This window comes from Leuciscus leuciscus (assembly GCF_965113295.1).
Source record: "Leuciscus leuciscus genome assembly, chromosome: 15".
In the NCBI taxonomy this organism is placed as follows: domain Eukaryota; kingdom Metazoa; phylum Chordata; class Actinopteri; order Cypriniformes; family Leuciscidae; genus Leuciscus; species Leuciscus leuciscus.
In genome coordinates this window covers 2021009-2043556 of record NC_138739.1, presented here as the reverse complement: position 1 = coordinate 2043556, position 22548 = coordinate 2021009, and the positions used below count along the sequence as shown (strand labels likewise).

The 22548-nt window shown below is 41.0% G+C and overlaps 1 protein-coding gene across 1 annotated transcript in view; it reads left to right on the top strand.

Annotated features, from left to right (window-relative positions):
* dstyk (dual serine/threonine and tyrosine protein kinase) overlaps positions 1 to 22548 on the top strand; it is a 36382-nt gene that overhangs the window by 786 nt on the left and 13048 nt on the right. The window contains exons 2-5 of the mRNA XM_082138705.1: positions 6148 to 6551; positions 11693 to 12157; positions 13827 to 14022; positions 21992 to 22230. Coding sequence (XP_081994831.1) covers positions 6148 to 6551; positions 11693 to 12157; positions 13827 to 14022; positions 21992 to 22230 — 1304 coding nt within the window. The remainder of the gene's footprint in view (positions 1 to 6147; positions 6552 to 11692; positions 12158 to 13826; positions 14023 to 21991; positions 22231 to 22548) is intronic.

The window sequence follows — 22548 nt, the reverse complement described above, 5'->3', positions numbered from 1 at the left end:
ATAATATACATTATGAATAATAATTTCTAATAAGTTATATTTATGCTTAAAACAAGATGGATGATATCTATTTTTGGCTGTCTATTTGTTTTCTCACTTCTTTAGTGCTTTGTTTATTTTCATATTTTTTTAGTTTTAGTCATTTTAGCACTTAAACTCAAACTTGTTATATTTCTAAGACAATATAATTTTTTTACTTTTTAAGTATTTTATATTCAAGTTTTTAATTAAATGACCTAAAACGATCTGCAATAGTATTTTTAGTTAATAATAAGAACACTGGGGAAAATGTGTGATATTTATAAAGCTTATTTAAAAGATCATTAGGTCAGGTCACCTGTAAATGCTGTTGTTTGTTTTTTATTCTTTAAATACATGACAAATAAAGTTATTGATCAGTGGACCTGTTATCAAATGAGTGCATAACCAGTGAATATTGATTAGAAATAGGCCTGTGTGTGTGTGTGTGTGTGTGTGTGTGTGTGTGTGTGTGTGTGTGTGTGTGTGTGTGTGTGTGTGTGTGTGTGTGTGTGTGTGTGTGTCTGTCTCCTGCAGGAGGGTTAGTGTTAACAGCAGAAAATATCTTGAAAGGAATTAGTGCTGAAATAAGCAGCTTAACTGCAGTGAACAGTTGCATTCAACTGAACGAAATAACTAAACACTCGACAATACTTTATACACACATACACAAACGCGCATTGATTCTGCTGTCAGATGTACGTCACAGAAACATCTCGTACTTGTGTATCAACACCAAATCTAAAGGTGAAAATCAGAAATTGCATTTGACATCAAAATCAAGCCAGAGTGAGTAAATTGTGTGTGTTTGTGAGAGTGATTGAGTGAGTAAGTTAGTTGTTAGTGAGTGATTGAGTGATTGTGTGAGTGAGTGAGTGAGTGAGTGAGTGAGATTGAGTGTGAGAGTGAGATTGAGTGAGTGATTGAGTGTGAGAGTGAGATTGAGTGAGTGTGAGATTGAGTGTGAGATTGAGAGTGAGATTGAGAGTGAGATTGAGTGTGAGATTGTTTGAGTGTGAGTGAGATTGTTTGAGTGTGAGTGAGATTGTTTGAGTGTGAGTGAGATTGAGTGAGTGATTGAGTGTGAGAGTGAGTGATTGAGTGTGATATTGAGTGAGTGAGAGATTGTGTGAGAGTGAGTGTGAGAGTGAGATTGAGTGAGTGATTGAGTGTGAGAGTGTGAGATTGAGTGAGTGTGAGATTGAGTGAGTGTGAGTGTGAGATTGAGTGAGTGTGAGATTGAGTGAGTGTGAGTGTGAGATTGAGTGAGTGTGAGTGTGAGATTGAGTGAGTGTGAGATTGAGTGAGTGTGAGATTGAGTGAGTGTGAGATTGTGTGAGTGAGAGATTGTGTGAGTGAGAGATTGTGTGAGAGTGAGTGACTGAGTGTGAGATTGAGTGACTGAGTGTGAGATTGAGTGAGTGTGAGATTGAGTGAGTCTGATAGTGAGTGAGTGAGTAAGTTAGTTGTGAGTGTGAGAGAGTGATATTGGAGGCCGGATGGGATGAAACACATTTAAACACTTGTGCGTACAAACATTTGTGCATATATATTTTCTAGGCCTAATAAAATAATAATAAACCATACAATGTACATAATAGCAGACGAGCCCAGAAATCTTAATGAAGATGGCGTTTGGAGTGGTAAAATATTTCCCTGTTCCCTGAATCAAGGGCTTAATATGAGGGAAACGCTTAACGTGTAATTCATGTGTTGCGTTCATATTCTGGGCTCATCTGCTTTTGTAGTATGGTTTATTAATAAGGTGTGTACTGAATTTTATCTTTTAAGATCACTGTCTCATTAAACCACGTTAATTGTTTTTCACGTTAAGCGTTAGAATGTCCTGCTACTATTTGCTTCAGCTTTCCGAACGTAGAAGTGTGATAAAGGCATGATAGGCTATACACATTTTATGTGGATAAAAGCATATTCTGTACATGACTACACATGTCCTTATTAAGCCTAGAAATATATTGTTTTAACATAACATCTCGTTATTACGACATAATTGAGTGGAAAAAATAATATGTATGTGGCAGCAATGCAACACCGTAGTTTCATATATGCGCAAATATACGTTTGAACGCACAAGTGTTTCAATGTGTTTTGTCCCATCTGGCCTCCCATAGAGTGAGAGTGAAAAACTTCAACTTAAAAAACTTGAGTTTATACTTAAAACAAAGGACAAAAAAATCTGCCTAATGGCTAAGTTACAGGTCTAAGTCAATAAAGCGCTGGCAAACACCAATGCAAAACGAGAGTGAGAGTGTGTGTGAGAGTGTGTGTGAGAGTGTGTGTGAGAGTGTGTGTGAGATTGAGTGAGAGAGTGAGTGAGTGAGTGAGAGTGAGTGTGTGTGTGTGTGTGTGTGTGTGTGTGTGTGTGTGTGTGTGTGTGTGTGTGTGTGTGTGTGTGTGTGTGTGTGTGTGTGTGTGTGTGTGTGTGTGTGTGTGTGTGTGTGTGTGAGTGAGTGTATGAGTGAGTGTGTGTGTAACCTAACCTGAATGTGTGAGAGTGAGTGAGTGAGTGTGTGTGTGTGTGTGTGTGTGTGTGTGTGTGTGTGTGTGTGAGTGAGTGAGTGTATAAGTGAGTGTGTGTGTAACCTGTGTGAGTGAGTGAGTGAGTGAGTGAGTGAGTGAGTGAGTGAGTGAGTGAGTGAGTGAGTGAGTGAGTGAGTGAGTGTGAGTGAGTGAGTGAGTGAGTGAGTGAGTGAGTGTGTGTGAGTGAGTGAGTGTGTGTGTAACCTGTATGTGAGTGAGTGAGTGAGTGTGTGTGTGTGTGTGTGTGTGTGTGTGTGTGTGTGAGTGAGTGAGTGAGTGTATAAGTGAGTGTGTGTGTAACCTGTATGTGTGTAACTTGTTTTTGTGTGTGTGTGTGTGAGTGAGTGAGTGAGTGAATGACTGAGTGTGTGTGTAACCTGTATGTGTGTAACTTGTGTGTGTGTGTGTGTGTGTGTGTGTGTGTGTGTGTGTGTGTGTGTGTGTGTGTGAGTGAGTGTATGAGTGAGTGTGTGTGTAACCTGTATGTGTGTGAGTGAGTGAGTGAGTGAGTGTATAAGTGAGTGTGTGTGTAACCTGTGTGAGTGAGTGAGTGAGTGAGTGAGTGAGTGAGTGAGTGAGTGTGTGTGAGTGAGTGAGTGTATGAGTGAGTGTGTGTGTAACCTGTATGTGAGTGAGTGAGTGAGTGAGTGAGTGTGTGTGTAACCTGTGTGAGTGAGTGAGTGAGTGAGTGAGTGAGTGAGTGAGTGAGTGAGTGTGTGTGAGTGAGTGAGTGTATGAGTGAGTGTGTGTGTAACCTGTATGTGAGTGAGTGTGTGTGAGTGAGTGAGAGTGAGTGAGAGTGAGTGTGTGTGTGAGTGTGTGTGTGTGTGTGTGTGTGTGTGTGGGTGTGTGTGTGAGTGAGTGTATGAGTGAGTGTGTGTGTAACCTGTGAGTGAGTGAGTGAGTGAGTGAGTGAGTGAGTGAGTGAGTGAGTGTGTGTGTGAGTGAGTGAGTGTATAAGTGAGTGTGTGTGTAACCTGTATGTGTGTAACTTGTTTTTGTGTGTGTGTGTGAGTGAGTGAGTGAATGACTGAGTGTGTGTGTAACCTGTATGTGTGTAACTTGTGTGTGTGTGTGTGTGTGTGTGTGTGTGTGTGTGTGTGTGTGTGTGTGAGACGTCTTTCCTGTAACAAAGGAGTTTATCTTCTGACGCAAGTTTCCTCTGATTTTTCAATGAAACACTGAGTCTGGTTTAATCTGCTGCAGAAACACACATCGGTTTCAGTGACGTCTCGTCTCAGACTCACTGAAATCTCACAGAGGTTTAGTTTACTCTCACGACCTTTGACCCCGACCCTCGTGACCCCTGGTCTTTTCTCTCGACCGCACACACACTCTTCCGTGTTTTCATGGATGTATTTGCGTAGATCAGCCTGTGATTTATGATTGTGAAGTCCATATGCCTCAGGCCTGTCTGATCTCGTGTGTTTCTCACTGCTTCAGTTCAGGCTTGCTTTCAGCACTGACCAGAAGAACCAATCAGAGCGCAGTATCTCTGGCCACGCCCCCATGAACTCATGTAAACACACGTCCCACAGAACCTGCTTCAATCTGTAACAAACAATACAGTCATGTCTTTGATGCTTGAAATTGGAGAAATATAATTTCTCCCAACATGAGTCTTGTGTTGACTAGTTCAGGCTGTTATATTTCACTCCCTTGTTTTACTAAATCCTGCGCATGATATAATTAGTTCCTGCGTTTTACTAAATTATACACAAAATATAATTTGTTCCCTCGTTTTACTAAATCGTGCTCACAATATAATAATTTGTTCCCTTGTTTTATTTAAATCTATTTGAGGGAACTGATTATTACAATGTGGCTAAAATTTACTAAATCGAGGGAACAAATTATATCATGTGCACGATTTATTAAAATGAGAGAAGGAATTATTATATGGTGCGCACAATTTACTAAAATGTCATTTTAAAATATATTTATAATTTTATTTTAAATTTACTTTTATTTTGTGCTATAACCATTTAATTTAATTTGAGCAAGTTTGAATGCTACTAAACATATCAATTAAATTTTTTTATTAGATTTTTTTTCCGCAATTTAATTCCTCACAATTTAATTACAACTTTGAATGCTTCTATACATTCTCCAAAAAAAAAAAAAAAAAGTATATATATAAAATTTTTAATTTTTTTTTGTTAATCGTTTTCGCAAATGAGCAACTTTAAATGCTACTAAACAAATTTATGCAGGCTATTAATTTATTGATTTGTTAGAATTGCTGAAATGAAATGTGTTTGATCAGACGTTGCTTGTCTCAGACTGTGAGAGGCGTGGGTGTGTAATCATCGGTTCTTGATGCCATGGTGTTTGCTAGCGTGTTAGCATGCAGCACTCAGTCAGATTACGGTGTGCAGTGCTGTTGTATAAGGCAGTGACTCAGCAGCTCTGGGATTATGAGCACTTCCTAATAATATCCAGAGTGACTCGGTGTGTGTGTGTGTGTGTGTGTTTGGGCGGCCCGGCTCAGAGACGGTCATGAGATGTAGGCCTCAGGACACACCGGCCCAAAGCTTGTTTTTCTGAAACATCTCCGACTTTATGTTTTCACAGCATCTCTGAGTTAAACTTCAGTAGCAAACACAGGATTCAAAGCTCTGATTCAGGGATTCATCTGCGTTATATCTCTGTGTGGCATTTTTATGAATTAAAATATTTTTTTCCCTCTAGTTTTTTCGACCGATCTGGTGGGAATTTTGTTTTATTGGAAAATCTGTTAAATTAAATAATAAAATTAAGGATGCATGATATAACGGCTACCGTATCGGTACTGACCGATATATGTTCATTTTTAATGTTATTGTTATCGGCCCGGTAGGAAATTTTTGTCTGATATATTAAAGCCGATAAATACTGTATTATTTCCTCCAGCTGAGACGCTTCATGTCTGCATGTTCATCATGAGGGTTCTGAATTGCTTGAAAAATTATTGAAAATCACTTTAAAAAGGAAAATACAGTTCCAACGTCTGTAAGTCTGTCATATCGGCTACAAAAAAATCATCATGAGAACATTATAGATGTGTGTTTGGGTCGTGGCTTTTAATGGTGAGGCTTTTGTTTTTGTAATCAGGCCCTCAAATATTATTAAAAAATTTGGATTTAGATTTATCGGCCGATATATCGGTTATCGGCTTTCAAGTTTAAAGAATTATCGGTTATCGGTATCGGACAAAATTTTCATATCAGTGCATCACTAATTAAAATAAAAATTTCTTAGTAAAAATATATGTTGGTAAATATTCATATATGTATATATATGTGTGTGTGTGTGTGTGCACGTTTTAGATATTAATTACAATGATTAAATATGAGTCTTCCTTTCATTCAATTAGTGAAAAACATTATGAAAACATAACTTGATTATTTAAAACTACATTTCTACTATATCTCACTTCTTGCTTCAATGATTTTCAATCTTTTACAATGACTATTTGGTTAAAAAAGTTTGTGAAAAATGTGCTCTTTTAAGCCCTTAATATCCCATTTAAATGTAGTTTCAGATTTTGAAACCCGCTGATCGCAATATTCTGAGTGTGTGTCAAGCGCTTGTTTCTCTCTGTCGCAGGTCAGCTCAGGTGCATCTCGTTCCCGCGGCACGATGAGGATTATCTGCAGAATGTCGTCGGTTGCACCCCGTATATTCTCATCCTGGGTCAGGACTGTTCGGCCCGATACCAGCTCCTGAACTGCATGCTGGGAGAGAGGCTCCTACCCCTGGGCTCGGATGTGGGCGGGGCCTGTGGAGTGGAGGGCGGGGCCTGCAGGAGGAGGAAGTTGTGTTTCACGCACGGCCGTCAGACGCGGTTGAGTTTAGCGTTACCGGGACAGTATGAGCTAGTGCATCAGCTTGCGGCTCACTGTGGCCGCTGGGATACGGTTCCCCGCGAGGACCTGGAGATCCAGGAGTGCGAAGATCCCGCGCAGCGATTGGCCGAGCTGGAGATCACGCTTCATCACGCACTTCTGCAGGTCAGGGGTTACTGCAGTCCTCATGTTTCTCTCAATTACCGTTGAGTATCGTTTGAATTTTAACGATTCCAATGCCGATTCTGCCAATAAGGTAAAAAAAACTAAAAAACTAAAACTTAGATGTCATTCACATTTAGTCTTATTGTAAAACATGTAATTGTATCTGAATATCATGAGCAGAAATCATCAGGATGAAGAACACTTACACAAGGAGCGTTTGCCTGTGGTTTAAAAACACCATAGAAGAACAACTAGCAGAACTAATATAAACTTCAGGCATTATTAAAGACAATAAACACTCAGTGATTAAACAAGAACAAATAAAAAATGAGCAATCGCAAAAAATGTATACAACTGAACACAGATACGACTGAAATAAACGATTGTTTTAAGATTTTCAGGTATTCGAACAGAAACTGGAATCAAATGTAAAATAACACTGTACTTTATAAATAAAATATACATTACAAATATAGTTACAAAAGTTATTCAGTGAAGAACGAGTGAATTTCTCTGTGTCTTCTGTTGTTTGATTAGTGTTGTTTATTATAAAGCCGGCAGCTGCTGTCACTTTAAGAGCCGCCCAATAGAAAACACAGTCGTCTCGCGCTTGAATTGTTAAAAGTTTAGGAATGCTCACAAAGGAATCGATGACAAGTATTCGATTCCCAACCCCTACTCTCAATCGCATCAAATATGATTTTATTTGTTGAGATAAATTACAGGAATATTGTAAACATCAATCAGCTTCTCATTCTCTGGTGTTTATATAAGCCTGTTCTGTGGATCTGCTGCACTTCACATGACCACAGATGGAAAAAAGCCCAACAGTTGTTGCTATGGTGATGTGTGTCTCCATGGTGACGGGAAAACTGGATTCCTTTCTTTCACAAGCTCGTTTGTTTTCATGAGTTCTCAGTTTTTGGACAGGTTCAGATCTCTCTCAGATCAGAATTACTCTTAAATCAGAGCAGTTGCAAATCAGACTTCCAATAAGTCTAAAAACTTTAAAAGTGCATCTATCCATCATAAAAGTGCATCTGTCCATCGAGAGAGTGTGAGAGTGAGAGTGAGTGTGAGAGAGTGAGTGTGAGAGAGTGAGTGTGAGAGAGTGAGTGTGAGAGAGTGAGTGTGAGAGAGAGAGAGTGAGTGTGAGAGAGTGAGTGAGAGAGAGTGAGTGAGAGAGAGTGAGTGAGAGAGAGTGAGTGTGAGAGAGTGAGTGTGAGAGAGTGAGTGTGAGAGAGTGAGTGTGAGAGAGTGAGTGTGAGAGAGTGAGTGTGAGAGAGTGAGTGTGAGAGAGTGAGTGTGAGAGAGTGAGTGTGAGAGAGTGAGTGTGAGAGAGTGAGTGTGAGAGAGAGAGAGTGAGTGTGAGAGAGTGAGTGAGAGAGAGTGAGTGAGAGAGAGTGAGTGAGAGAGAGTGAGTGTGAGAGAGTGAGTGTGAGAGAGTGAGTGTGAGAGAGTGAGTGTGAGTGAGTGTGAGAGAGTGAGTGTGAGAGAGTGAGTGTGAGAGAGTGAGTGTGAGAGAGTGAGTGTGAGAGAGTGAGTGTGAGAGAGTGAGTGTGAGAGTGAGTGTGAGAGTGAGTGTGTGAGAGTGAGTGTGTGAGAGTGAGTGTGTGAGAGTGAGTGTGTGAGAGTGAGTGTGTGAGAGTGAGTGTGTGAGAGTGAGTGTGTGAGAGTGAGTGTGTGAGAGTGAGTGTGTGAGAGTGAGTGTGTGAGAGTGAGTGTGTGAGAGTGAGTGTGTGAGAGTGAGTGTGTGAGAGTGAGTGTGTGTGTGTGAGAGTGAGTGTGTGTGTGAGAGAGTGAGTGTGAGTGTGAGAGAGTGAGTGTGAGTGTGAGAGAGTGAGTGTGAGAGAGTGAGTGTGAGAGAGTGAGTGTGAGAGAGAGTGAGTGTGTGAGAGTGAGTGTGTGAGAGTGAGTGTGTGAGAGTGAGTGTGTGAGAGTGAGTGTGTGAGAGTGAGTGTGTGAGAGTGAGTGTGTGAGAGTGAGTGTGTGAGAGTGAGTGTGTGAGAGTGAGTGTGTGAGAGTGAGTGTGTGAGAGTGAGTGTGTGAGAGTGAGTGTGTGAGAGTGAGTGTGTGAGAGTGAGTGTGTGTGTGAGAGTGAGTGTGTGTGTGAGAGTGAGTGTGTGTGTGAGAGTGAGTGTGTGTGTGAGAGTGAGTGTGTGTGTGAGAGTGAGTGTGAGTGTGAGAGAGTGAGTGTGAGTGTGAGAGAGTGAGTGTGAGTGTGAGAGAGTGAGTGTGAGTGTGAGAGAGTGAGTGTGAGTGTGAGAGAGTGAGTGTGAGAGAGTGAGTGTGAGAGAGTGAGTGTGAGAGAGTGAGTGTGAGAGAGTGAGTGTGAGAGAGTGAGTGTGAGAGAGTGAGTGTGAGAGAGTGAGTGTGAGAGAGTGAGTGTGAGAGAGTGAGTGTGAGAGAGTGAGAGAGTGAGTGTGAGAGAGTGAGAGAGTGAGTGTGAGAGAGTGAGTGTGAGAGAGTGAGTGAGTGTGAGAGAGTGAGTGTGAGTGTGTGTGCGCGTGTGTGAGTGTGTCCAGGTTCAGGTCCTTCATCAGATCTGGATCCGGCGGACTGCGGTAAACCTCGGATAAACAGAGAGACTAATATTAGCGTAGACACCATTCTTCTTATGATGAAACGAGTACATCAGGATTTATGTGGAGTGGATCAGATCAGTCTCACATCTCAATCAAAACACACTTCAGTTAGTGTAAAACACACTTCAGTTAGTGTAAAACACACTTCACACTTCAGTTAGTGTAAAACACACTTCAGTTAGTGTAAAACACACTTCAGTCTGTAATCAAACTCTGATCACTTTCAAGATCAGTGTCGAATTCAGATCAGAACCACTCATGCCAGATGGGTCAGACCTGGGTCAGAGTCAGATCAGCTTTAGATCAGACTCGAACAGTGTGTGTGTGTGTGTGTGTCTCAGCCAGAACAGATTCTTCTGCATGACTCTCTCCTGTGGTTTCAGACCGTGTCACTGTGTTTAACTCTTGTGTGTTTGTTCAGTGCTCACACACATCTGCTAGAATCACGTCTGCTCTCAAATGAACCCCGTCTGCTTTCGGTCCACACACACACATTCGTGCCCAGACGTTAATTAGCATGGGGCTCGTGGTTCGGTCCCAGCGTACGCTGCCGACAGGGAGTGAAATGTGTGTGTCCTGTGAACACATTCCCAGAATTCCTGCTAAACACACACACACACACACACGTGTTAGCTGTAGCAGTGGAGAGCGTGTTTGATGCGTTTGAATCGGATCTTTGTTGGGTCGGGGTCTGATCGGCCGGCGGCTCGGCCGGTGGTTTATGAGTGTGTGTTTGCAGGCCATCTTTGTTCCAGAGAGACTCCAGCTCTATGGCTCTTGTGTCAGAGACGGCGCTGACTGACTCTATTGTGCTAGTGTGTGCTAGCGCTCTTTATTCTCGACGCCACTGCGGGTTAACATTAATCATACAGTCGAACTTTGGCCCTCTGTATCTAATATTTCCTGAACCTTCACTCCTTTATCTGTACAAATGCTTCTCACAAGCGCCATTTTACACTGGGTTTAGGGTTCCCATGGTCAGGTGCAAAGAAATAAGAGATAAGTCTATGATTACTGTAATTTTGCAGCTGGATTAAAAATATTTTTGCAGACTGGAAATATCTGGTTGAAAAGTGTGATGAAAAATATCCTCAAAAAAGGAATTAAAAGTTTTAGAAACAAGATTTTGTCTTAATTAAAATTTTATACCAATTTTATATCTTCTTTTGTCAACATATTATTCATGTAAATTAATTTGAGTAATTTTTTGTTGGGAAAAATTTAGTAAATTTTTGTTGACAATTAGAAAAAATAATTATATAATTTTGCAGCTATATTACATATCTTAATGCACACTAGAAAAGAATGTGGAAATGAACTGGTTGAAAAGTGTGCTGAAAAATATCCTCAAAAATTGAATTAAAACTTTTCTTCTTTTGTCAATGTTTTTTAATATACATTTTAGTACATTATATGCTAATTTTAGTTGACATAAATTACAGTTTAATTAACTAAATATTATTATTTTAACATTTGATTGACTTTCAGTAAACATTCAAACACGTTTTACTTTTACATATTGTTCTTTTATATATTAATTGAATCATGTAAAAATAAAAAAGCAATTTGAAACTGTTATTGATGTGAAAATTCGATCTCCTGAAATAGTTGTTAGTTATAGTTTTTGTCATAATTGAAAGCTTGTCAATATCTCATTCATTTTAGTCAGTTATACTGTAATTTTAGTTGACAAAAAATATATTTTAATTGATGAGAATATTGACAAAATATATTTCAACACATTTTAATTCTTATATATTTTAATTTATAAATTAATTAAAACGTGTTACAACAAAAAAAAATTGGATGTGGAAAATATCTGAAATAACATTTACTGTATATTAATACATTATTGTAATTCAGCATTTATTTAAAGATTTTATTATAATTTTAATTTATATCAATGTTTTAATTTCTTTTGTCAATTTCATATTATTCATTAATTTTAGTACATTTTAGTTAAAAAAAAAAAATTATTGATCAAATGTTAAAATTTACTTGACCACTTATTTGACCAACCATTCAAATGTTTTTTGAATATACTTTTTTAATATATTAATTAAAGTGTGTAAAAACAAACACATGTGAAACTGTGTAATAAAATAATGAGTGCACTATTGTAATTCAGTGTTTCATCAGATTTTTCAATAATTTAATTGTAATATTCAGTAATTTTAGTAAATGATACTTTGAACATTTTTAATTAAAAAATATAAACTTAAACCCAATATTGAAACATTTTGATATATTTTTATTAGGGCTGTGCAACGATTAATCGCCTCCAAAATAAAAGTCTGTGTTTACATAATATATGTGTGTGTACTGTGTACAATTATTTAGTATATATAAATACACACACACATGAATGTATATATTTGAGAAATATTAGCATGTATACACTGTATATATTATATAATATATTATGTAAACAAACTTTTATTTTGAATGTGATTAATCGCGATTAACCGTTGCACCGCCCTAATTTTTATTAGAACACGCTTTTCTTCGAACACTCACCAACGTTTAGCATTTACCAGTCCTGTGTTTCCCCGCCAGGAGGTGAAGATCATGGTTCTGCCGTGCCGGAACGTCCAGCCGGTGGAGGAGGCTCTGGAGGACTGCAGGCGCGGGATCCTTCCCATAATCCTCTACGCCGTGAGCAAGGACACGCTGAGCGTGGATCAGCTGAACGAGCTCCAGAAGGTGCGCGAGACGCTGCCGTACCCTGTGTGTTTCGTCCGGATCCCGACCGAACCCACGCCGGACCCGCCGGGCCAGCGCTCCGCTCTGTTCACGCAGCTCGTGTCTCAGGAGCTAATCGGCGGCGCGGCGGGAAACTGCGCTTGCGGGGCTCCGGCTCAGACACCCGGGAAGATGCAAGGCATTCTGGGAGAGAGTCTGGAGCGCCTGCACCGGGTTCTGGTGCCGTTCGCGAGGCAGGTTCTGCAGAACCAGCTGGTGGAGGCGACGACGCTGCTCAATGCCGTGCACTGCCGCTGCCTCGACCTCTTCATCAACCAGGTGACACACGCTAACGCTAACTAACATGCTACCGCTAATAAGAGCCAGGACATTTTTTAATATAACTCAAGAAGAGTGAACACTAGGAGGACGTGAGGGAGAGTAAATCATGAGCTGATTTTCAGTTTTGGGTGAACTGTCCCTTTAAATCGAGTTGGTTTATTATACGAGGCTGCGATTATTATTATTAATAATATTATTAGCTCGTCATTAGGCGCGTCTCCGTTACCCTTCAAATTGCGCAAACTGAAATTGAAAATACGCCCAATGGAAACACATCGATTTCGCAAAAAACTCCCATATATCGCAAAAACTTTTTACGCTTGTATGAGGTGGTTTTTCAGGCCGTGTGTGTGTGTTATCTCAGAATAAACCCCTTCAGGTGTGTGTGTGTGTCATCTCAGAATAAACCCCTTCAGGTGTGTGTGTGTGTTATCTCAGTATAAACCCCTTCAGGTGTGTGTGTGTGTGTGTTATCTCAGAATAAACCCCTTCAGGTGTGTGTGTGTGTTATCTCAGAATAAACCCCTTCAGGTGTGTGTGTGTGTCATCTCAGAATAAACCCCTTCAGGTGTGTGTGTGTGTTATCTCAGTATAAACCCCTTCAGGTGTGTGTGTGTGTGTGTGTTATCTCAGAATAAACCCCTTCAGGTGTGTGTGTGTGTTATCTCAGAATAAACCCCTTCAGGTGTGTGTGTGTGTTATCTCAGAATAAACCCCTTCAGGTGTGTGTGTGTGTCATCTCAGAATAAACCCCTTCAGGTGTGTGTGTTATCTCAGTATAAACCCCTTCAGGTGTGTGTGTGTGTTATCTCAGAATAAACCCCTTCAGGTGTGTGTGTGTGTGTGTGTGTGTGTTTTTTTTATCTCAGAATAAACCCCTTCAGGTGTGTGTGTGTGTGTGTGTGTGTTATCTCAGAATAAACCCCTTCAGGTGTGTGTGTGTGTGTGTGTGTGTGTGTGTGTGTTATCTCAGAATAAACCCCTTCAGGTGTGTGTGTGTGTGTGTGTGTTATCTCAGAATAAACCCCTTCAGGTGTGTGTGTGTGTTATCTCAGAATAAACCCCTTCAGGTGTGTGTGTGTGTGTGTGTGTTATCTCAGAATAAACCCCCTCAGGTGTGTGTGTGTGTGTGTGTGTGTGTGTTATCTCAGAATAAACCCCCTCAGGTGTGTGTGTGTGTGTGTGTGTGTTATCTCAGAATAAACCCCCTCAGGTGTGTGTGTGTGTGTGTGTGTGTTATCTCAGAATAAACCCCTTCAGGTGTGTGTGTGTGTGTTATCTCAGAATAAACCCCTTCAGGTGTGTGTGTGTGTTATCTCAGAATAAACCCCTTCAGGTGTGTGTGTGTGTGTGTGTGTTATCTCAGAATAAACCCCCTCAGGTGTGTGTGTGTGTGTGTGTGTGTGTTATCTCAGAATAAACCCCCTCAGGTGTGTGTGTGTGTGTGTGTGTGTTATCTCAGAATAAACCCCCTCAGGTGTGTGTGTGTGTGTGTGTGTGTGTGTGTGTGTGTGTGTGTGTGTGTGTGTGTGTGTGTGTGTGTGATCACTCTGTCGGGTTTATTCTGCGATAACAACCGTCTGGATGTTCATTATCCCTCACGTAAACACAAATGAAGTGCATGTTGTAACGTGCTGTTGGATGTGTGTGTGTGTGTGTGTTTGAGGCGTTCGACATGCAGCGGGATCTTCAGATCACCCCGCGGCGTCTGGAATACACTCGTGAGAAGGAGGGCGAGCTCTTCTCCTCCCTCATGGCCATCGCTAACCGCAAGCAGGAGGAGATGAAGGAGATGATCGTGGAGACGCTGGAGAGCATGAAGGAGCAGCTCCTGGAGGACGCCGCCAACCTGGAGTTCACAGGTCAGAGGTCGAGGCCAGAGATCAACCACACAGTTACAAATCAAAAGTTTTACATTTAAAGGTGCAGTGTGTAATATTTACATGTTTCTACGGTGGCCCTGAGCGGACAAACGCGTTTCGTCACTATGTTGTTCTTCATGATAAGAAGCTTCAGCTAAAGCCAGCGAATAAAACACTGACACAATGATGAACACGTAACAATAATATTTGCAATAACATCGTTTTACTGAATAATTAAGTAAAGCTAATTTCTTAATTAATCTTTGTAATGAAACCTCATTGCTGAACTGGCTACTCTCTGCTGTCTCAGACGACGACATCACTTCTAGAGTTCTCAACGGGTCGGGTCGGCCCGACAAACCCGACGGTACTCGCGGGTTCGGGCCGGGTTCGGGTCGAAAATATAAGCAAATGACTCGGGTCGGGTCGGACCTCGGGCTTAATCTTTTCCGCTCAGTAAAAAAAAAAAAAAAAAAAATGTATTAATCATCGCTGCTGTTCACCGTAAAGCAAGTCTGGCTGCTGCGAGCAACGTGCATCATGGAGAGGGGCGGGGGGGCAGACTTGACGCCGCTGCGTGCACGCCTTTAGCCTGGAGAGAAGAAGATGGAGTTGGTGAAAGTAAACTTGCCACAGGTGAATTCACCGTCGCTACTACAGCCTATTTATATATTTAAAGTTTATTGTTTCAGTTGTTTGTATTGTTAAAAGGCGTGAACATTAAAGGTTGATTTGAATTCGCGTCTGCTGGTCATGATAATACATGTATGAGAAAAAAAAATTCTGACGCGGCATCGGGCCGCGGGCCGGGTTCGGGCAGATAATTCATGTTGATGTGTCGGGTTACATCGGGTCCGGGCTTTAAAAGCCACGGGTCGGGTCGGGTTGTAATTTTCAGGCCCGTTGAGAACTCTAATCACTTCCTGTCGGCCACTGTAACTTCTGTTGGGTGCAGTTAACAACCTTACCACTAGATGCCGCTAAAACTTACACACTGCACCTTTAATGTTTATGGATTCAGTTTAGTTTGTTTTTGATTAGTTTTCATTCTTTCATTTTTAGTTTCAGTTTTTTAAAGTTAGAAAATCAAATTACATTTCAAAAGTTTTAAATCATTGTTCATTTTTTTTTTCTCGTTTAAAAAAAAAATTTGTTTCCACTCTTATCATTGTTCATTTTAGTTTTTTAGCATTAGAAATACAAATTACATTTTAAAAGTTTTAAATTATTGTTAATATCGTTTTTTTCCACTATTTTTATTTTCAGTTTATTGTTAATTTAGTTAGTTTAGTTTTTATTTAATTTGTTTTTTATCATTAGAAAAACAAATTTACATGTAAAAAGTTTTAAATTGTTAATTTAGTTTTTCCCATTTTTATGTTCAGTTTATTGTTTATTTTGTTTATGTTTGATTAGTTTACAGTCTATCATTGTTAGTTTTAGTTTTTTATCATTAGAAAAATTACAAACTACAAAATTACATTTTAAATGTTTTAAAATGATTGTTAATAGTTTTATTTCCTATTTTTATGTTCAGTTTATTAAGTTAGTTATTTTGATTCGTTTTCATTCTATCATTGTTAGTTTTAGTTTTTATCACTAGAAAAACAAAAAAAGTTTTAAATAATTTTTAATTTAGTTTTTTTCAAATTTTATGTTCAGTTTATTTTAGTTTATGTTTGACTTTTCATTCTATCATTGTAAGGTTTTAGTTTAGTTGTAGTTTTTTTATCATTAGAAAAACAATTACTGTTTTAAACATTTTAGGTTTTTCCCTATTTTTATGTTGTTTATTGTTCATTTAGTTTATTTTTTATTAGTTTTTTATAATTAGAAAAACAAAATGACATTTAAATTGTAATAAAAAATTTTTACATTATTGTTTTAGTTTTTTCTATTTTCATGTTCAGTTTAATTTTTTTCAATTTAGTTTCTTTCAGTTTTAATTTTAGTTTGAGAGTTTGGAGAGTTTGAGAGTTTGGAGAGTTTGGGAGTTTGGGAGTTTGAGAGTTTGGGAGTTGGGGAGTTTGAGAGTTTGGAGAGTTTGGAGAGTTTGAGAGTTGGGGAGTTTGAGAGTTTGGAGAGTTTGGAGAGTTTGAGAGTTGGGGAGTTTGAGAGTTTGGAGAGTTTGAGAGTTTGGAGAGTTTGAGAGTTTGGAGAGTTTGGGGAGTTTGGAGAGTTTGAGAGTTGGGGAGTTTGAGAGTTTGGGAGTTTGGAGAGTTTGAGAGTTTTGAGAGTTTCGAAGTTTGGAGAGTTTGGAGAGTTTGAGAGTTTGGAGAGTTGGAGAATTTGGGGAGTTTGGAGAGTTGGAGAGTTTGGAGAGTTTGGAGAGTTTGAGAGTTTGGAGAGTTTGGAGAGTTTGGGGAGTTTGAAGAGTTTGGAGAGTTGGAGAGTTTTGAGAGTTTGGGAGTTTGGAGAGTTGGAGAGTTTGGAGAGTTGGAGAGTTTTGAGAGTTGGAGAGTTGGAGAGTTTTGAGAGTTTGGGAGTTTGGAGAGTTTGGAGAGTTGGAGAGTTTGGAGAGTTGGAGAGTTTGGAGAGTTGGAGAGTTTGGAGAGTTGGAGAGTTTGGAGAGTTTGGGAGTTTTGAGAGTTTTGAGAGTTTGGGAGTTTTGAGAGGTTGGAGAGTTTGGAGAGTTTGGAGAGTTTGGAGACTTTGAGAGTTTGGAGAGTTTGAGAGTTTGGAGAGTTTGAGAGTTTGGAGAGTTTGAGAGTTTGGAGAGTTTGAGAGTTTGAGAGTTTGGAGAGTTTGGAGAGTTTGGGAGTTTGGAGAGTTTGAGAGTTTGAGAGTTTGGAGAGTTTGAGAGTTTGAGAGTTTGGAGAGTTGGAGAGTTTGGGGAGTTTGGGGAGTTTGGAGAGTTTGAGAGTTTGAGAGTTTGGAGAGTTGGAGAGTTTTGAGAGTTTGGGAGTTTTGAGAGGTTTGAGAGTTTGGAGAGTTTGGAGAGTTTGGAGAGTTTGGGAGTTTGAGAGTTTGGAGAGTTTGGAGAGTTTGAGAGTTTGGAGAGTTTGAGAATTTGGAGAGTTTGAGAGTTTGGAGAGTTGGAGAGTTTGGAGAGTTTGGGAGTTTGGGAGTTTTGAGAGGTTTGAGAGTTTGGAGAGTTTGAGAGTTTGAGAGTTTGGAGAGTTTGAGAGTTTGGAGAGTTTGGAGAGTTTGAGAGTTTGGAGAGTTGGAGAGTTTTGAGAGTTTGGGAGTTTGGGAGTTTGGAGAGTTTGAGAGTTTGGAGAGTTGGAGAGTTTGGAGAGTTTGGAGAGTTGGAGAGTTTTGAGAGTTTGGGAGTTTTGAGAGGTTTGAGAGTTTGGAGAGTTTGGAGAGTTTGGGAGTTTGAGAGTTTGGAGAGTTTGGAGAGTTGGAGAGTTTGGAGAGTTGGAGAGTTTGGGAGTTTGGGAGTTTTGAGAGGTTTGAGAGTTTGGAGAGTTGGAGAGTTTGGAGAGTTTGAGAGTTTGGAGAGTTTGGAGAGTTTGGGAGTTTGGAGAGTTTGGAGAGTTTGGAGAGTTTTGAGAGTTTGGGAGTTTGGAGAGTTTGAGAGTTTGGAGAGTTGGAGAGTTTGGAGAGTTTGAGAGTTTGGAGAGTTTGGAGAGTTGGAGAGTTTGGAGAGTTGGAGAGTTTTGAGAGTTTGGGAGTTTGGAGAGTTTGAGAGTTTGGAGAGTTGGAGAGTTTTGAGAGTTTGGGAGTTTTGAGAGGTTTGAGAGTTTGGAGAGTTTGGTAGATTCTGTTTATTTTGCTTTATTTCAGTATTTAATGCTGCCACAATTAATGCACTCACTTTCCTTCAGGGTTTACCAGCACTTCTTATTTCATTATTCCAGCTTCATGTTTAATGTCTGTTAAGGTTTGAAGGTTTATAATCCCGCATACATCGAAACTTAAACATTATCTTGTGGTTGTGGCCATTTCTGTTTAATTTATGTGTTTTTTTCCAGTTATACAAGCTGTTGTCATTTAGATTTCATTGAGGGGTTTTTATCATCATTGGCCGTTGTAAGTGACTAATGTCAGGTAAAATAGTTATAATAGTTTTAAATATTATAGTTTAGTTCATTATGGAGTTAAACAGTTCGATCTGATGCTCTGAAACCACTAGAAGGATAAACTTCCCCTTTACTAGCGTGTGTTGATCTACTGTGGTCAAACGTGACTGTGTGTGCGCGTGTGTGTGCGCGTGTGTGTGCGCGTGTGTGTGTGTGTGTGTGTGTGTGTGTGTGAGGGGGAAATCCACTGATATTGCCCTATTATTGTTTGTTTGAGGTAATCCATTAGTGTTAATGGGTGTCACGTGACTGTCCTGTTACCGTAGCAACACAAGTGTAATTTCGAAGTCTGTTTCCTCAGGATGTTGCGTTTGTCGGCCACTGCTTCATAATACACACAACATGAGTGTAAACCCTCACAGCAGATGATGTACAGTAGTGTAGACGAACGCAGTGGTAACGTTTGAGTTTTAACGATTATGGAAGGTAAAAAAACAAAAAAACTTAGATATCATTCACATTTAGTCTTATTGTAAAACATGTAATTGTGTCTGAATATCATGAACAGAAATCATCAGGATAAAGAACACTTACACAAGGAGCGTTTGCCTGTGGTTTATAAACACCATAGAAGAACATCTAGCCGAACTACAGTTTTTCTCAGTCGCTTTGGTGCATTTCTCACATCACTATTTACATTTGCACAACAGTTATTGCAGTTCTCAAAACAATTAGTACAAACTGCAAAACCTAGTTGATAACCTGCAAAAGCGTGTCACTTGCTCATAATGGAGAGCTCATTCCTCAAAAGCAAGTATTCATATCAATGAAAGTGTCAGTGTCATCAAGATGAAAAGTCCTGACACTATTGTTTATGAACAAGAGAGTCAAATGGCTTTGTCATGTTTTCATTATGACAGTTTACTCTGTAAATGTTTTCCAATGCAAAAAAGTCAGATCTTGGTGACACTACCTGAAAATGCTCAAGACAGCACTATATACTATTTGCACAGCCATCTGAAAAATACAGTAAAGTTACACATTACTGTATTTAGTGAGGTAACTGAGTACAAGACACTGAATATGTATGTTTCACATTTGTACTGCATATGCTCTTTGCTATTCTAATTTGTTCACAGCATTGTGCAAAAGAAAAAATACACCCTTATTTCCAACAAACATAAACTCCCTTTGGGTAGAGCTGTGCACAACTGGAAACAATATTGCAGGACATATTGGAGCTGAACATTGGTTGCAACTAATGCTTCACACACCCCTTCTCATCAGTGAAAGCTGAGATTCACCTGAGAGAAATTGTTCAGTTTAGGAGACATTTTCAGGAAAAAAAAAAAGATTGAAAAAATGGGTAAAATTTGCTTGACAGATTTTGACAACTAGTTCAACATTTTTGTATGTAATGACTCAAGCAATGAAATGAGGACTATTAGTTTTATATGGAATGACTATTCAGCATTCACAAGTATAGTTCATTTTGACTGACATGACATAAGCAAATGATAATGTTATAAAACAGCAGAGAGTTGTATGAAAGCAATTGATGCATGTCCAAAAGCATTTGTAATTTGTTGGAAGGAATGAGAAACTTCTACTATGATGTGCACAAATGACTAAATGTTGTGGAGGCTGAACTAACTGTTGTGCAAATGTAAATAGTGATGTGAGAAATGCACCAAAGCGACTGAGAAAAACTGTAATATAAACTTCAGGCATTATTAAAGACGATAAACACTTCGTGATTAAACAAGAATGAATAAAAAATTTACAAATCGCAACTAATAGACACAACTGACCACAGACAGACACGACTGACCACAGACAGACACGACTGACCACAGACAGACACGACTGACCACAGACAGACACGACTGACCACAGACAGACACGGCTGACCACAGACAGACACGGCTGACCACAGACAGACACGACTGACCACAGACAGACACGACTGACCACAGACAGACACGACTGACCACAGACAGACACGACTGACCACCACAGACACGACTGAACACAGACAGACACGACTGACCACAGACAGACACGACTGACCACAGACAGACACGACTGACCACAGACACGACTGACCACAGACAGACACGACTGACCACAGACAGACACGACTGACCACAGACAGACACGACTGACCACAGATAGACACGACTGACCACAGACACGACTGACCACAGACACGACTGACCACAGACACGACTGACCACAGACAGACACGACTGACCACAGACAGACACGACTGACCACAGACACGACTGACCACAGACACGACTGAACACAGACAGACACAACTGACCACAGACAGACACAACTGACCACAGACAGACACGACTGACCACAGACAGACACGACTGACCACAGACAGACACGACTGACCACAGACAGACACGACTGACCACAGACAGACACGACTGACCATAGACACGACTGACCACAGACAGACACGACTGACCATAGACACGACTGACCACAGACAGACACAACTGACCACAGACACGACTGACCACAGACAGACACAACTGACCACAGACAGACACGACTGACCACAGACAGACACGACTGACCACAGACAGACACGACTGACCACAGACAGACACGACTGACCACAGACACGACTGACCAAGACACGACTGAACACAGACAGACACAACTGACCACAGACACGACTGACCACAGACACGACTGACCACAGACAGACACGACTGAACACAGACAGACACGACTGACCACAGACAGACACGACTGACCACAGACACGGCTGACCACAGACAGACACAACTGACCACAGACAGACACGGCTGACCACAGACAGACACGACTGACCACAGACAGACACGGCTGACCACAGACACGGCTGACCACAGACAGACACGGCTGACCACAGACAGACACAACTGACCACAGACAGACACAACTGACCACAGACAGACACGACTGACCACAGACAGACACGACTGACCACAGACAGACACGACTGACCACAGACACGACTGACCACAGACAGACACGACTGACCACAGACAGACACGACTGACCACAGACAGACACGACTGACCACAGACAGACACGGCTGACCACAGACAGACACGGCTGACCACAGACAGACACGGCTGACCACAGACAGACACGGCTGACCACAGACAGACACGGCTGACCACAGACAGACACGGCTGACCACAGACAGACACGGCTGACCACAGACACGACTGACCACAGACAGACACGACTGACCACAGACAGACACGACTGACCACAGACAGACACGACTGACCACAGACAGACACGGCTGACCACAGACAGACACGGCTGACCACAGACAGACACGGCTGACCACAGACAGACACGGCTGACCACAGACACGGCTGACCACAGACACGACTGACCACAGACAGACACGACTGACCACAGACAGACACGGCTGACCACAGACACGGCTGACCACAGACACGACTGACCACAGACACGGCTGAAATAAACAGAGTTTTAAGATTTTCAGGTTCAGAAACTGCAATCAGATGTAAAATAACACTGCATATGTTATATTAGGAATATTAGGCTGCTGTCACTTTAAGAGCTGCACGGATCCGATATACTGATACACATGAACACAGAAAACTTCAATGGTTTACATTTACATTTACATTTATTCATTTAGCTGACGCTTTTATCCAGAGCGACTTACAATTGTTATATATGTCAGAGGTCGCACGCCTCTGGAGCAACTAGGGGTTAAGTGTCTTGCTCAGGGACACATTGGTGTCTCACAGTGGATTCGAACCCGGGTCTCTCACACCAAAGGCATGTGTCTTATCCATTGCGCCACCACCACCCCTGGTGGTTTAAAGTCATATTGAAATGCTCACAGAGAATCGATAAGAGGAATCCAAATTTTTATTTTATAACAAGTATCTGATTCCCAACCCTTGGCAGCACTGGTTGATTGACTGGTTTCCGTGTGTGTGTGTGTGTTACAGACATCATCGTGACGTCTAACGCGGAGCCCATGAGCTCTAAAGACATCAAGGTGTGTATCAGTCAGATCCAGGACCTGATCGTGATCCGGCTCAACCAGGCGGTGGCGAATAAACTCACCAGTTCCGTGGATTACCTGCGGGAGAGCTTTGTGGGAACACTGGAGAGATGCCTGGGCAGCCTGGAGAAGTCCACAGCAGAGCCCTGCACACACAACGTCACCTCCAACCACCTCAAGCAGGTGTGCACACACACACACACACACACACACACACAACGTCACCTCCAACCACCTCAAGCAGGTGCACACACACACATACGGACATGATCTGAACAGGTTGAATGGTGCTGTAAACAATGGTCACTCTTTTGCTCCTCGCGGTCAGAAATGACGCATTGGAAACGAATGCGAGACGAAGTTCCTCTAGTGGAAGCGTTTGGTACTGCAGCCGAACAACATCTCACTGAACGCTCATTTACTGAGATATCAGCCTCACATTTAGAACACAACTTGTTTAGATTTATGGATTTGATTTTATCACAGTTTTAGAGTAAAACA